We start from the raw sequence: 16,248 nt of genomic DNA on the forward strand, positions 1-16,248 counted from the left end.
CTGACACTAATTAGCATAACGCAATAGACATAAATCTTCCTAGACAATCTTCCTATTCATGAAAATCACAAGTGAAATATATTGGAACACAGCTTAGCCTTTTGTTAATCACCCTGTCATCTCAGATTTTCAAAATATGCTTTACAGCCAAAGCTAGACATGCATTTGTGTAAGTTTATCATAGACTAGCATACCATTATGCCTTGCTAGAAGCAGGCAACCTTGTCACGAAAATCAGAAAAGCAATCAAATTAAATCGTTTACCTTTGAAAGCAATCAAATTAAATCGTTTACCCTTTCACTCACGAGACTCCCAGGTAAAAGTTCATTTTTTTCCCAAAATATTATTTTTGTAGGCGAAATAGCTCTGTTTGTTCTTCGCATTTGGCTGAGAAATCGCCCGGAAATTGCAGTCACGAAAACGGCGAAAAATATTCCAAATTAGCTCCATAATATCCATAATCCATCATTCGTTTTTCAGTAGGACCGATTGGAGTAATGGCTACCTCTGTATTTTACACGAGAGTCACCCTGGGAGCCATCATGTGACCACTTACGCAATGTAGCCGCCTACGGCTATTCTTCAACATAAATACGTAAAACTACGTCACAATGCTGTAAAAACCTTGGGGAATACGTAGAAAGCGTAAGCTGGTTGATAGGGCATTCACAGCTCAATAGGGACTCATTGGAACTTTCTCAGGCTTTTGCCTGCAACATCAGTTCTGTTTTACTCACAGACAATATCTTTACAGTTTTGGAAACGTTAGTGTTTTCTATCCAAAGCTGTCAATTATATGCATATTCTAGCATCTTGTCCTGACAAAATATCCCGTTTAAAACAGGAACGTTGCCCCTAGAGTCGCAACATTCACTGTATCATTATTCCAGTGGGTCAGAAGTTTACAAACACTAAGTTGACTGTTGCTTTAAACAGCTTGGAAAATTCCGGAAAATTATGTTATGGCTTTAGAAGCTTCTGATAGGCCAATTGACATAATTTGAGTCAATTGGAGGTGTACCTGTGGATGTATTTCAATGCCAACCTTCAAACTCTTCTTTGCTTCTTTGCTTGACATCATGGGAAAATCAAAAGCAATCAGCCAAGATTTCATAAAAAGTCTGGTTCATCCTTGGGAACAATTTCCAAACACCTGAAGGTACCACGTTCATCTGTACAAACAATAGTATGCAAGTATAAACACCCTGGGACCCCGCAGCTGTCATACCGCTCAGGAAGGAGACGCGTTCTGTCTCCTAGAGATGAATGTACTTTGGTGCAAAAAGTGCAAATCAATCCCAAAACAACAGCAAAGGACCTTGTGAAGATGCTGGAAGAAACAGGTACAAAAGTATCTATATCCACAGTAAAACAAGTCCTATATCGACATAACCTGAAAGGCCGCTCAGCAAGGAAGAATCCACCGCTCCAAAACGCCATAAAAAAGCCAGAATATGGTTTGCAACTGCACTTGGGGACAAGGTTTGTACTTTTTGGAGAAATGTCCTCTGTTCGTATGCTTCATGGTTAACGTGACGTGGTGTGGCCACAACAACATACAGGAACTCAAGTCCTTCTGTTCACCTGTTTAGAATTCCTCACAATCAAATGTCGACCGCATTATCTACCAAGGGAATTCTCTTCGATTATAATCACAGCCGTATATATTCCCCCCCAAGCAGACACATCGATGGCTCTGAACGAACTTTATTTGACTCTTTGCAAACTGGAATCCATATCTCCGGAGGCTGCAATCATTGTAGCTGGGGATTTTAACAAGGCTAATCTGAAAACAAGACTCCCAAAATTTTATCAGCATATCGATTGCGCAACCAGGGCTGGAAAAACCTTGAATCATTGCTATTCCAACTTCCGCGACGCATATAAGGCCCTGCCCCGCTCTCCTTTCGGAAAAGCTGACCACGACTCCATTTTGTTGATCCCTGCCTACAGACAGAAACTAAAACAAGAAGCTCCCGCGCTGAGGTCTGTTCAACGCTGGTCCGACCAATCTGATTCCACACTCCAAGACTGCTTCCATCACGTGGACTGGGATACGTTCCGTATTGCGTCAGACAACAATATTGACGAATACGCTGATTCGGTGAGCGAGTTCATTAGAACTTGCGTTGAAGATGTCGTTCCCATAGCAACGATTAAAACATTCCCAAACCAGAAACCGTGGATTGATGGCAGCATTCGCGCGAACCACTGCTTTTAATCAGGGCAAGGTGACTGGAAACATGACCGAATACAAACAGTGTAACTATTCCCTCCGCAAGGCAATCAAACAAGCTAAGCGTCAGTATAGAGACAAAGTAGAGTCGCAATTCAACGGCTCAGACACAAGAGGTATGTGGCAGGGTCTACAGTCAATCACGGATTACAAAAAGAAAACCAGCACCGTCGCGGACCAGGATCTCTTGCTCCCAGGCAGACTAAATAACTTTTTTGCCCGCTTTGAGGACAATACAGTGCCACTGACACTGCCCGCAACTAAAACATGCGGACTCTCCTTCACTGCAGCCGACGTGAGGAAAACATTTAAACGTGTCAACCCTCGCAAGGCTGCAGGCCCAGACGGCATCCCCAGCCGCGCCCTCAGAGCATCCGCAGACCAGTTGGCTGGTGTGTTTACGGACATATTCAATCAATCCCTATCCCAGTCTGTTGTTCCCACATGCTTCAAGAGGGCCACCATTGTTCCTGTTCCCAAGAAAGCTAAGGTAACTGAGCTAAACGACTACCGCCCCGTAGCACTCACTTCCGTCATCATGAAGTGCTTTGAGAGACTAGTCAAGGACCATATCACCTCCACCCTACCTGACACCCTAGACCCACTCCAATTTGCTTACCGCCCAAATAGGTCCACAGACGATACAATCTCAACCACACTGCACACTGCCCTAACCCATCTGGACAAGAGGAATACCTATGTGAGAATGCTGTTCATCGACTACAGCTCGGCATTTAACACCATAGTGCCCTCCAAGCTCATCATCAAGCTCGAGACCCTGGGTCTCGACCCCGCCCTGTGCAACTGGGTACTGGACTTCCTGACGGGCTGCCCCCAGGTGGTGAGGATAGGCAACAACATCTCCACCCCGCTGATCCTCAACACTGGGGCCCCACAAGGGTGCGTTCTGAGCCCTCTCCTGTACTCCCTGTTCACCCATGACTGCGTGGCCACGCACGCCTCCAACTCAATCATCAAGTTTGCGGACGACACAACCGTGGTAGGCTTGATTACCAACAACGACGAGACGGCCTACAGGGAGGAGGTGAGGGCCCTCGGAGTGTGGTGTCAGGAAAATAACCTCACACTCAACGTCAACAAAACTAAGGAGATGATTGATTGGAAACAGCAGATGGAACACCCCCCTATCCACATCGATGGAACAGTAGTGGAGAGGGTAGTAAGTTTTAAGTTCCTCGGCGTACACATCACAGACAAACTGAATTGGTCCACCCACACAGACAGCATCGTGAAGAAGGCGCAGCAGCGCCTCTTCAACCTCAGGAGGCTGAAGAAATTTGGCTTGTCACCAAAAGCACTGACAAACTTCTACAGATGCACAATCGAGAGCATCCTGTCGGGCTGTATCACCGCCTGGTACGGCAACTGCTCCGCCCACAACCGTAAGGCTCTCCAGAGGGTAGTGAGGTCTGCACAACGCATCACCGGGGGCAAACTACCTGCCCTCCAGGACACCTACACCACCCGATGTCACAGGAAGGCCATAAAGATCATCAAAGACAACAACCACCTGAGCCACTGCCTGTTCACCCCGCTATCATCCAGAAGGCGAGGTCAGTACAGGTGCATCAAAGCTGGGACCGAGAGACTGAAAAACAGCTTCTATCTCAAGGCCATCAGACTGTTAAACTGCCACCACTAACATTGGGTGGCAGCTGCCAACACACTGACTCAACTCCAGCCACTTTAATAATGGGAATTGATGGGAATGATGTAAAATATATCACTAGCCACTTTAAACAATGCTACTTAATATAATGTTTACATACCCTACATTATTCATCTCATATGTATATGTACAGTGCCTTGCGAAAGTATTCGGCCCCCTTGAACTTTGCGACCTTTTGCCACATTTCAGGCTTCAAACATAAAGATATAAAACTGTATTTTTTTGTGAAGAATCAACAACAAGTGGGACACAATCATGAAATGGAACGACATTTATTGGATATTTCAAACTTTTTTAACAGTTCAAAACCTGAAAAATTGGGTGTGCAAAATTATTCAGCCCCTTTACTTTCAGTGCAGCAAACTCTCTCCAGAAGTTCAGTGAGGATCTCTGAATGATCCAATGTTGACCTAAATGACTAATGATGATAAATTCAATCCACCTGTGTGTAATCAAGTCTCCGTATAAATGCACCTGCACTGTGATAGTCTCAGAGGTCCGTTAAAAGCGCAGAGAGCATCATGAAGAACAAGGAACACACCAGGCAGGTCCGAGATACTGTTGTGAAGAAGTTTAAAGCCGGATTTGGATACAAAAAGATTTCCAAGCTTTAAACATCCCAAGGAGGACTGTGCAAGCAATAATATTGAAATGGAAGGAGTATCAGACCACTGCAAATCTACCAAGACCTGGCCGTCCCTCTAAACTTTCAGCTCATACAAGGAGAAGACTGATCAGAGATGCAGCCAAGAGGCCCATGATCACTCTGGATGAACTGCAGAGATCTACAGCTGAGGTGGGAGACTCTGTCCATAGGACAACAAGTCGTATATTGCACAAATCTAGCCTTTATGGAAGAGTGGCAAGAAGAAAGCCATTTCTTAAAGATATCCATAAAAAGTGTTGTTTAAAGTTTGCCACAAGCCACCTGTGAGACACACCAAACATGTGGAAGAAGGTGCTCTGGTCAGATGAAACCAAAATTGAACTTTTTGGCAACAATGCAAAATGTTATGTTTGGCGTAAAAGCAACACAGCTCATCACCCTGAACACACCATCCCCACTGTCAAACATGGTGGTGGCAGCATCATGGTTTGGGCCTGCTTTTCTTCAGCAGGGACAGGGAAGTTGGTTAAAATTGATTGGAAGATGGATGGAGCCAAATACAGGACCATTCTGGAAGAAAACCTGATGGAGTCTGCAAAAGACCTGAGACTGGGACGGAGATTTGTCTTCCAACAAGACAATGATCCAAAACATAAAGCAAAATCTACAATGGAATGGTTCAAAAATAAACATATTTTTGTGTTAGAATGGCCAAGTCAAAGTCCAGACCTGAATCCAATCGAGAATCTGTGGAAAGAACTGAAAACTGCTGTTCACAAATGCTCTCCATCCAACCTCACTGAGCTCGAGCTGTTTTGCAAGGAGGAATGGGAAAAGAATTCAGTCTCTCGATGTGCAAAACTGATAGAGACATACCCCAAGCGACTTACAGCTGTAATCGCAGCAAAAGGTGGCGCTACAAAGTATTAACTTAAGGGGGCTGAATAATTTTGCACGCCCAATTTTTCAGTTTTTGATTTGTTAAAAAAGTTTGAAATATCCAATAAATGTCGTTCCACTTCATGATTGTGTCCCACTTGTTGTTGATTCTTCACAAAAAAATACAGTTTTATATCTTTATGTTTGAAGCCTGAAATGTGGCAAAAGGTCGCAAAGTTCAAGGGGGCCGAATACTTTCGCAAGGCACTGTATATACTGTACTCTATCATCTACTGCATCCTTATGTAATACATGTATCACTAGCCACTTTAACTATGCCACTTTGTTTACATACTCATCTCATATGTATATACTGCACTCAATACCATCTACTGTATCTTGCCTATGCCGCTCTGTACCATCACTCATTCATATATCTTTATGTACATATTCTTTATCCCCTTACACTTGTGTCTATAAGGTAGTAGTTTTGGAATTGTTAGCTAGATTACTTATTGGTTATTACTGCATTGTCGGAACTAGAAGCACAAGCATTTCGCTACACTCGCACTAACATCTGCTAACCATGTGTATGTGACAAATAAAATTTGATTTGATTTGTTCTGATGAAACAAAAATAGAACTGTTTGGCCATAATGACCATTGTTATGTTTGGAGGAAAAAGGGGGAGGCTTGCTAGCCGAAGAACAACATCCCAATCGTGAAGCACAGGGGTGGCAGCATCATGTTGTGGGGGTGCTTTGCTGCAGTAGGGACTGGTGCACTTCACAAAATAGATGGCATCAGGAGGAAATAAAATTATTTGGATATATATATATATATATATATATATATATCAAGGCATCAATCAGGAAGTTAAAGCTAAAGCTTGGTCGCAGATGCGTGTTCCAAATTAACAATGAACCCAAGCAAACTTCCAAAGTTGTGGCAAAATGGCTTAAGGACAACAAAGTCAAAGTATTGGAGTGGCCATCACAAAGCCCTGACCTCAATCCTATAGAACATTTGTGGTCAGAACTGAAAAGCGTGTGCGAGCAAGGAGGCCTACAAACCTGACTCAGTTACACCAGCTCTGTTAGGAGGAATGTGCCAAAATTCACCCAACTTATTGTGGGAAGCTTGTGGAAGGCTACCCGAAACAATTTAAACGCAGTGCTACCAAATACTAATTGAGTGTACGTAAACGTCTGACCCACTGGGAATGTGATGAATTAAATAAAAGCTGAAATAAATAATTCTCTCTACTATTTTTCTGACATTTCACATTCTTAAAATAACGCGGTGATCCTAACTGACCTAAGACAGTGATTTTTTTTACTAGGATATAGTGTCAGGAATTGTGAAACACTGAGTTTAAATGTATTTGGCTAAGGTGTAAGTAAACTTCCGACTTCAACTGTACATACATACAACGGAGTAACAATAAGTAAAATTAAATGCAAATACCTGGGAGGCAGAATAAACTAAATAAAACATAAAATATATGACCATACATACGTGTCACATATACACATGGCATATGCTTGAGTACCACCTTGACATCTCTGGTCTGCTTGCCTCAATAAATGTAGCATGTTTTTTATTGAACCTTTATTTAACTAGGCAAGTCAGTTTAGGACAAATTCATATTTAAAATGCCGAACTACCCCAGCCAAACCCTAACCCGGACTACGCTGGGCCAATTGTGCGCTGCCCTATGGGTCCCCCAATCACAGCTGGTTGTGATACAGACTGGAAATGAACCAGAGTCTGTAGGGAAGCCTCTAGTACTGAGATCAATCAATCAAATGTATTTATAAAGCTCTTCTTACATCAGCTGATGTCACAAAGGGCTGTACAGAAACCCAGCCTAAAATCCCAAACAGCAAGCAATGCAGGTATAGAAGCACGGTGGCTAGGAAAAACTCCCTAGAAAGGCCAAAACCTAGGAAGAAACCTCGAGAGGAACCAGGCTATGAGAGTTTGCCAGTCCTCTTCTGGCTGTGCTGGGTGAAGATTATAACAGAACATGGCCAATATGTTCAAATGTTCATAGATGACTAGTAGGGTCAAATAATTATAACCACAGTGGTTGTAGAGGGTGCAACAGGTCAGCACTTCAGGTGTAAATGTCAGTTGGCTTTTCATAGCCAATCATTCAGAGTATCTCTACTGCTCCTGCTGTCTCCAGAGAGTTGAAAACAGCAGGTCTGGGACAGGTAGCACGTCTGGTGAACAGGTCAGGGTTCCATAGCCGCAGTTAAAACAGTTGAAACTTTGACCGCTGCACCACTCGCTGCACCACTCGCTGCACCACTCGCTGCACCACTCGCTGCACCACTTGCTGCACCACTCGCTGCACCACTCGGGAGCTCCAAGCATGTATTTTTTGTTGGTCCTGTCAATGTTGAGTGGTCACACATGCCTCAGCACACATAGAAGGTGACTTTGCCTGCTTGTAAACTCACCACCACCAAAGAATGTATGTTTTTTACAGAAAACCACGTAACCACCACTGCAATATACAGTAGGCCTACACTCAGATAAAACGGTGCTATCTAAAAACTAACAATATACAGTAGGCCTACACTCAGATAAAACGGTGCTATCTAAAAACTAACAATATACAGTAGGCCTACACTCAGATAAAACGGTGCTATCTAAAAACTAACAATATACAGTAGGCCTTACACTCATATAAAACGGTGCTATCTAAAAACTAACAATATACAGTAGGCCTACACTCAGATAAAACGGTGCTATCTAAAAACTAACAATATACAGTAGGCCTACACTCAGATAAAACGGTGCTATCTAAAAACTAACAATATACAGTAGGCCTACACTCAGATAAAACGGTGCTATCTAAAAACTAACAATATACAGTAGGCCTACACTCAGATGAAACGGTGCTATCTAAAAACTAACAATATACAGTAGGCCTACACTCAGATAAAACGGTGCTATCTAAAAACTAACAATATACAGTAGGCCTACACTCAGATAAAACGGTGCTATCTAAAAACTAACAATATACAGTAGGCCTACACTCAGATAAAACGGGGCTATCTAAAAACTAACAATATACAGTAGGCCTACACTCAGATAAAACGGTGCTATCTAAAAACTAACAATATACAGTAGGCCTACACTCAGATAAAACGTTGCTATCTAAAACTAACAATATACAGTAGGCCTACACTCAGATAAAACGGTGCTATCTAAAAACTAACAATATACAGTAGGCCTACACTCAGATAAAACGGTGCTATCTAAAAACTAACAATATACAGTAGGCCTACACTCAGATGAAACGGTGATATCTAAAAACTAACAATATACAGTAGGCCTACACTCAGATAAAACGGTGCTATCTAAAAACTAACAATATACAGTAGGCCTACACTCAGATGAAACGGTGATATCTAAAAACTAACAATATACAGTAGGCCTACACTCAGATAAAACGGTGCTATCTAAAAACTAACAATATACAGTAGGCCTACACTCAGATAAAACGGGGCTATCTAAAAACTAACAATATACAGTAGGCCTACACTCAGATGAAACGGTGCTATCTAAAAACTAACAATATACAGTAGGCCTACACTCAGATAAAACGGTGCTATCTAAAAACTAACAATATACAGTAGGCCTACACTCAGATAAAACGGTGCTATCTAAAAACTAACAATATACAGTAGGCCTACACTCAGATGAAACGGGGCTATCTAAAAACTAACAATATACAGTAGGCCTACACTCAGATGAAACGGTGATATCTAAAAACTTGGGCTCCATTCCACAGAGGGTTCTACATGGAACCAAAAAGTTCTCCCCACTGGGGAGCCAAAGAACCCTGTTGGAACCCCTTTCTCAAAGAGTGTACTCAACAAGTTTAGCCTGTTAAGTTTACACCATTGGATTCTGTACCCAAACATCTGCCTGGTATTCAAGATTACACGCAACATAGCACCACCACCTTTGAAGGTTGTCATCAACCCCTGCTCAGCCTTAAATCGCAGTGTTCCAAGAACCTCCACCAGGGGTGACTGCAATATCCTCAAATGGACAAAAAGGAGACAGACACAAGGCACCCCACACTCATTTTAGATCCCAAGTGGTCTTTATTTTCATACTGTATGCTCTCTCTCATCACTATCTCCTTTGCCATTTTCTCATGTCTTTACTTGGAACTCCATCTACACACACACACACACACACACACACACACACACACACACACACACACACACACACACACACACACACACACACACACACACACACACACACACACACACTACTATAGCATCTTGCTTACATTTCTCACATTTTAGGCATCCAGCGGAGGCGTTGAATGGATCAAGTTGCACTGATATGGGTACAGGGGTATATGTACAGTCATTTTTAGTGTGGTGAAGAGGATGTGGTTATTTGTGGAGGGAGAACAGTGAGGGTGGTGGGTTGAGCAGCTGCAGTGAAGCTGATTGGTTGCCCTGGCTCCTCACATCGTGAATAAAATAAAGAGATTTAGAAATTAGTTCGACATTACCATAGTTCAACAGCTGAAAATCCGTCATTAACAAACTCCCAGAGATAGCAAGTACATCTCAAGTACACTCAAAAATCGCTTCTGCCATTTGTAAAAAAACAAACGTCTGTGTCGCCACCGAGCTCTCAGATACCATGTCAGTCTCTCTCTCTATGAACGGTAACTGCTCTCCGGATTCCTTGGGACGTCCTAAACTAACACGAAAGTTAACCATTTTACATTTATACTTGATAGAGGTAGGGACATCCCAAGGATCCCGAATAGCACATATCCTTTGGGAAAATCTATGAAATCCTCTGTTCGACTGAATGGACATCCCAAGGATTCCAAATAGCGCCTATGAACTCCTCTTTTCAACTGAAAGCCATGGACACAACTCTTATTGGTTGTCTGATGTAGGCTACTGGGAACTGTTAACAACAGTCTGTGATCGGCTAACAACATTTAGATCTGTATTCAGCAAGATAAGATAACATACCATACCATGAGGTGTTGAAAGAAAGACAATTACCTATAGATTGGACATAATTTTTTCTAGGCCATTGTCGATAACAGGAAATACACAACCCGTAGGCTACACCATAGCTCAAAGTGGCTACTTTGGGAATGTGTGCTTGCATGGGAAAAATTGTACGTTTCTACCATTTATGTTTGAGATTTAATTAATATATATATATAAACTAGGCACATTATGGCATTCATTAACACAGGCGTCACTCAGATGTTAGTAAGGTGTTGGTATCATGTCATGTCAGTCAGACGTTCAATGCTAGGTAACAGCCACATTGTGGTACTGTTGCCTAGGCTTAAATACGTCTCTTATCACCCCACATAGCAGGTAGCTCAACGAGTCAGTCAGACTCACGCATCAGTTCTTCATGGTCGATTCATTTCAGGAGTTCATATTGTTTCTAGAAACGTTATTGTAGTATGTATATTCGCGCACATGTATTGGGCTATAGAGATGTTTACGATGTAGCCTAACATACGCTGGTTTCAAGATAACCTAATAGCGTTTATCTAGAACACACACAGAAATACAGAACGAAACGAGGAAGGAGCCACGCGCTCGGGTAAGCGCAAATGTTTTAGTAAATTTTGCCAATTCTAGGAACCACATGAACTTTTTGCTTGAAATGTCAAATATGTTTTGCATTTCTTTATTAGCCTACCTGTGAAAATGTTTATAAATATTTATTGTTTAAAAGTTTAAACAAATGTACACATGTCTAACATCTTTCATTGCATTAGTAATGAGTCTCTACTAGAGCCAGAGTTAGTTAAAGCTGCAATATGTAAATTCTTGGGCTACCCAAACAAATTCACATACTTATAGATCATAGTTATAGAGTTACCGATCTGTCATTCTCATTGAAAGCACATCTAAGAAGCGGTTTATGTTTATGTTTATGTTTTATGAAAAATAAGGTCCCACTATTGTTTGTAGAGAAACGCTATAAAGCGTTTTCTTATTGAAAAACGATATGCGGGAACAATAGAGGATGAGAGGAGCATGTCCAGTCAGTCAGGTCAGAGGCACTAGAGATGAAAATGCATTATTGATATGTGCATTCATTTTCCATAATGCTGTCCTGCCTGAGCATTCGAAATGGAACAAGTATTTTGGGTGTCAGGAAAAAATGTATGTGAGTAAAAAGTGCATACTTTCTTTAGGAATGTAGTGGATTAAAAGTTGTAAAAACTATAAATAGTAAATTAAAGTACAGATACCCCCCCCAAGTAGTACTTCAAAGTATTTTTTACTTAGTTACTTTACACCACTGGTCATGTGTTAATGTTGCTGTTGTAAGTTTACTATACTGTATTCTTTTTATTTATCTTATCAGACATGACACAATGGAAGTTCCCGCTGGAAAAATATATTATATTCTAACCTATTCTAATCTAGGGCTGTAACAGGCTTCTTTTTCATTTCAAGTATGAATGAGTGTGAATATTTCACATATTACGTCTTTATTGTCCTTTTTCTTGAAAATAGTGTGGAATTTACTGTAACCAGGACCATTTTTTGTGATGTAGTTCATCCAGAATGTGGGAATCCCATACTATGGAACTGGCCAGGGTAGATTCAGTTCAATCTCCCTTTCCGCTTGGTCTCAGTGGCTTCCCATTCCTAAGTGAATGTCACTAGGGTGACAAAATAGTTATATAACATTTGGCAAAGCACCAGTCAAGATATCAATAATAATATAGAAATGTATATAAGATAATATAATATATGCCATTAAGCAGATGTTTTTATCCAAAGTGACTTACAGTCATGTGTGTTTTACAGTCATACATTTGATGTATTGGTGGCCCCGGGAATGTTGTATCATATCATCTCTTATGTAGCACCATTTACATGACTTTGCTAATAAATGCAATGTAAAGCCACCAAGTAGGGTTTATGAAGACTTCATGAAATCTCTATAAAGATTTATAGCCTCATTTGTTGTTAATTTAAAGTGGCACTCCTTTTGTTATTGTCTGCTATACTAATGACATTAGTCTAGATGTGACTGGAAATATGGTCATCAACCAGCAATCATCATAAACAAAGAACAGTTACCATGTTCACATTCTAGTCGCGTTCAATGAATCAGCAAGTCGGAAATGTCTGACAAGCATGTGAATGCGGCACGTGTTGCTGCTTAATAGCAGACCAGAAAAGGCTGGTGACACAAGTGTTGTAAGACACTTCCTGTATGTGTCATAGTTGATGTGTGTTTTATGGTTTCTATAGATACAACTGTATTTTATTTAGATTTTACAGTAAGTTGTGAAACTCTCAAATATGGATTCAGTAAATCAACAACTGCACAGCCTGGATAGGGATATAGCTATTAATTTCACCTGACAGTGACAATAGACATGTCCAGAGTCCTCCTACTGACTACAGTTGTACCAAAGTGAACATGACAGAGTGATTCTTGAAATATGAGTCTAATATGAAATATTTTTCTCACAGAGGGAGTTGCTTCCTTTAGCAGAACCAACAGTGGAGTCGACCATGGAGATGGAAGAGGACATGACAGTGAACACGACAGTGAACTTATCCACAGTCGGTAAAATAACCTTTCTGGACTCTGAGTTCCGTTACACCCTCTTCCCAGTGTTTTACGGTGTTGTGTTCGTCCTTGGTCTGATAGCCAACAGTTACGTGCTGTTTGTGCTGCAGCGCCTGCGCAACGCCAAGGCCATGAATGAGATCCGCATCTACATGGCCAACCTGACTGTTGCCGACCTCCTCTTCGTGTGCGCCCTCCCCTTCTGGATTGGCTACTACCACCACCGCGGTGACTGGCGCTACGGCGACTTCCTGTGCCGCGTCACCGGCGCGTTCTTCTTCATCAACACCTACTGCTCCATCCTCTTCCTCGCCGCCATCAGCGTCAACCGTTACTGGGCCATCACGCGCCCGCTGGATGCCGCCTCGTCTGACCATTGGCGCCGCGGGGTGGCCATCACGGCGGTCATCTGGGCGCTCACTCTGTCCATGTCCGTGCCGTACCTCTTGGAGACGGGCATCCAGGTGGACGACGGCAATGTGTCGCGCTGCTTCGAGGGCTACCACGACAAGACTGACGACGAGAAGCGGACTGTGGCCACCACCCACCTCATCATCGTGGGGTGCTTCATCTTGGTCTTCTTCCTCGTAGTAATCTGTAACCTGCTCATCGCCCGTGCCCTGCTCACCCAGTCCCCTACCCAGACTCGGGGCTCCAGTTCATCCCAGCTCCGGGGGGTGAAGGGCCAGGCCCTGCAGATGCTGTGTGCTGTGGTGGGGGTGTTTGTGGTGTGCTTCCTCCCCCACCACGTGGTCCAGGGCCCCTGGACTCTGGCTGTACTGGATATCAAGGAAGGCTGGGGCAGAATGGACTGGGGCCAGCGGACCAGGCAGTGGCTTAACGACGCCCACCAGGTCACCTTGATGCTGATGGGGCTCAACTGCCTCCTGGATCCTGTGGTGTACTGCTTCGCCACCAGGAAGTTCCGCCTGTACATCAAGGACAATCTGAAAAAGGTGGGGAGGGGCAAAGGATGCTCGGAAACAGCCATCACACACATTTCTATGGTGGAGTGCAAGAATGTGAGCCAGCGGCTCCATAGCGAACAGCAGCAGCTGAAGGTTTAAATCTCTAGATGACATGGTATTGTAGATATTGTGTCTAATGCTAATACTGTTGTTAGTAACCACATCCTCAGGATGCTTCATTCCATCACACCCACACCTAACCATGAACACATAGTGCAGAACATGCACTCTGCTATGTAGCCTCATGTTCATTCAGACACATCACATGAACAGATGCACCACCACACAGCCCCACCCAGAGTATGGTTCCCCTCTAGATTTCCTTCCTGTAGGGATTTGTCCTGGCCACTGTGCCAGCTATAATCAGTGCTTTAAAGAATCTTTGGACCATTGATTCTTTGTTTTCACATTTCAGATGTACTGTACATTGTATCTCACACTTTGTTATTGTGACTTCAATTTAATCACGTTTCTTCCTGTTCTTCTAGTGTAATCAGAGAAGAGAAGCAGACGTTTTATAGGGAACAGGAGCTTCTATAAAGGATTGCAAAATAGCTCTACAAACTCAGTCCCAAGCCACTAGACTAGATCCTTAGATAACATGGATATCAAATTACATTTTAAATATCACATGCACAGAATGCAACAGGTGTAGGTAGACCTTACAGTGAATTGCTTACTTACAAGCCCTTAACCAACAATAGTCCTACCACTGTTGGAGCCTTCTAAATTGGGTGCTGAACAATAGCAATTCATTTTTTTAAAATCCTCATTCTTGAGCACCTAATATGGACATATATTCACACATAAAAATGAAGTTTTCAGGATGCTGGATGTCTGTTAAGTTCATGCATGTTGTGATAAACTAAGCTTTGTAATGAACTGAAACTGTAATTGTGAAACTAAGAATTGCATTGGCACAGATGTCAGTTCAACGTCTAGTATTGATTAACATTTGGTTGAGTTGTCTTCTAAATTGGGTGCTGAACAATAGCTGGTCGTGAGCAAGGAATAAAAAGAATCCTTGTTCTTGAGCACCTAATATGGACACATTAATAACAATGAGCTTTTTAGGATGCTGGCTCTCCGTAAAATTCATGCATTTTGTGAAAAGCTAACCTTTGTAATGAAATGAAACTCATTGCCAAATGAGCTATGCAGGATTGCATTGATTTTAGCCTACAGATGATTTTAGCCTACAGATTATTTTAGCCTACAGATGATTTTAGCCTACAGATTATTTTAGCCTACAGATTATTTTAGCCTACAGATTATTTTAGCCTACAGATTATTTTAGCCTACAGATTATTTTAGCCTACTCTCACATGTGGTACGATGTGAAATTGTATACGTTTTGCAATTTTTGTAAGATTGCAAATGAAATACTGTGAGGCAAAAAGTACTTTCGGTCACACTTTTATTTGGACAGTCTGGATAACCCATCTAGAGATTCTGTACATACTATGAATAAACTATCTGTTGATAAGAAATTGCTTGCTAAGGTTACGCTTATGGTTAGAATAAGTGTTAGCTTAAGGATTAAGGTTAGGATAAGTGTTATGCTTAAGGGTTAAGGTTAGGATAAGTGTTATGCTTAAGGGTTAAGGTTAGGATAAGTGTTAGCTTAAGGGTTAAGGTTAGGATAAGTGTTATGCTTAAGGGTTAAGGTTAGGATAAGTGTTAGCTTAAGGGTTAAGGTTAGGATAAGGGTTATGTTTAAGGGTTAAGGTTAGAATAAGTGTTAGCTTAAGGGTTAAGGTTAGGATAAGAGTTATGTTTAAGGGTTAAGGTTAGGATAAGGGTTATGTTTAACGGTTAAGGTTAGAATAAGTGTTAGCTTAAGGGTTAAGGTTAGGATAAGAGTTATGTTTAAGGGTTAAGGTTAGGATAAGTGTTAGCTTAAGGGTTAAGGTTAGGATAAGGGTTATGCTTAACGGTTAAGGTTAGAATAAGTGTTAGCTTAAGGGTTAAGGTTAGGATAAGTGTTAGCTTAAGGGTTAAGGTTAGGATAAGGGTTATGTTTAAGATTAGGGTTAAGTGCTAGTGGATAGTTGAAATGTTAGTGATATTATTGTTACAGCTACTTATTGCACAGAATGAGGGAATAATACACTTCACAGCCCTTTTTAAGAGGCTGGTAACCATGTGATGAACTTGATGACTTCTCAACCGCCAGCTACTGAAGTATTAACAGAGACGTGACAGTTATGGAGTTAATTGACCTCTGGTATAAATGTTGCA

General features: G+C 41.9%; 1 protein-coding gene across 1 annotated transcript; it reads left to right on the plus strand.

Moving 5' to 3' along the window:
- Positions 1-10,668: 10,668 nt before the first annotated feature.
- On the plus strand, positions 10,669-15,631 carry LOC109894677 (platelet-activating factor receptor). The gene is made up of 2 exons (XM_020488325.2): positions 10,669-11,041; positions 12,940-15,631. The coding sequence occupies exon 2, from the start codon at positions 12,982-12,984 to the stop codon at positions 14,104-14,106; it is 1,125 nt and encodes a 374-aa protein (XP_020343914.1). The 5' UTR covers positions 10,669-11,041; positions 12,940-12,981; the 3' UTR covers positions 14,107-15,631.
- The last annotated feature ends 617 nt before the right edge of the window (positions 15,632-16,248 follow it).

The sequence above is a fragment of the Oncorhynchus kisutch genome, linkage group LG7 (assembly GCF_002021735.2).
Source record: "Oncorhynchus kisutch isolate 150728-3 linkage group LG7, Okis_V2, whole genome shotgun sequence".
NCBI lineage: Eukaryota > Metazoa > Chordata > Actinopteri > Salmoniformes > Salmonidae > Oncorhynchus > Oncorhynchus kisutch.

What these genes read in the sequence shown, in the direction of transcription:
- LOC109894677 (XM_020488325.2), top strand. Translation starts at nt 12,982, where the DNA reads ATGGAGATGGAAGAGGACATGACAGTGAACACGACAGTGAACTTATCC.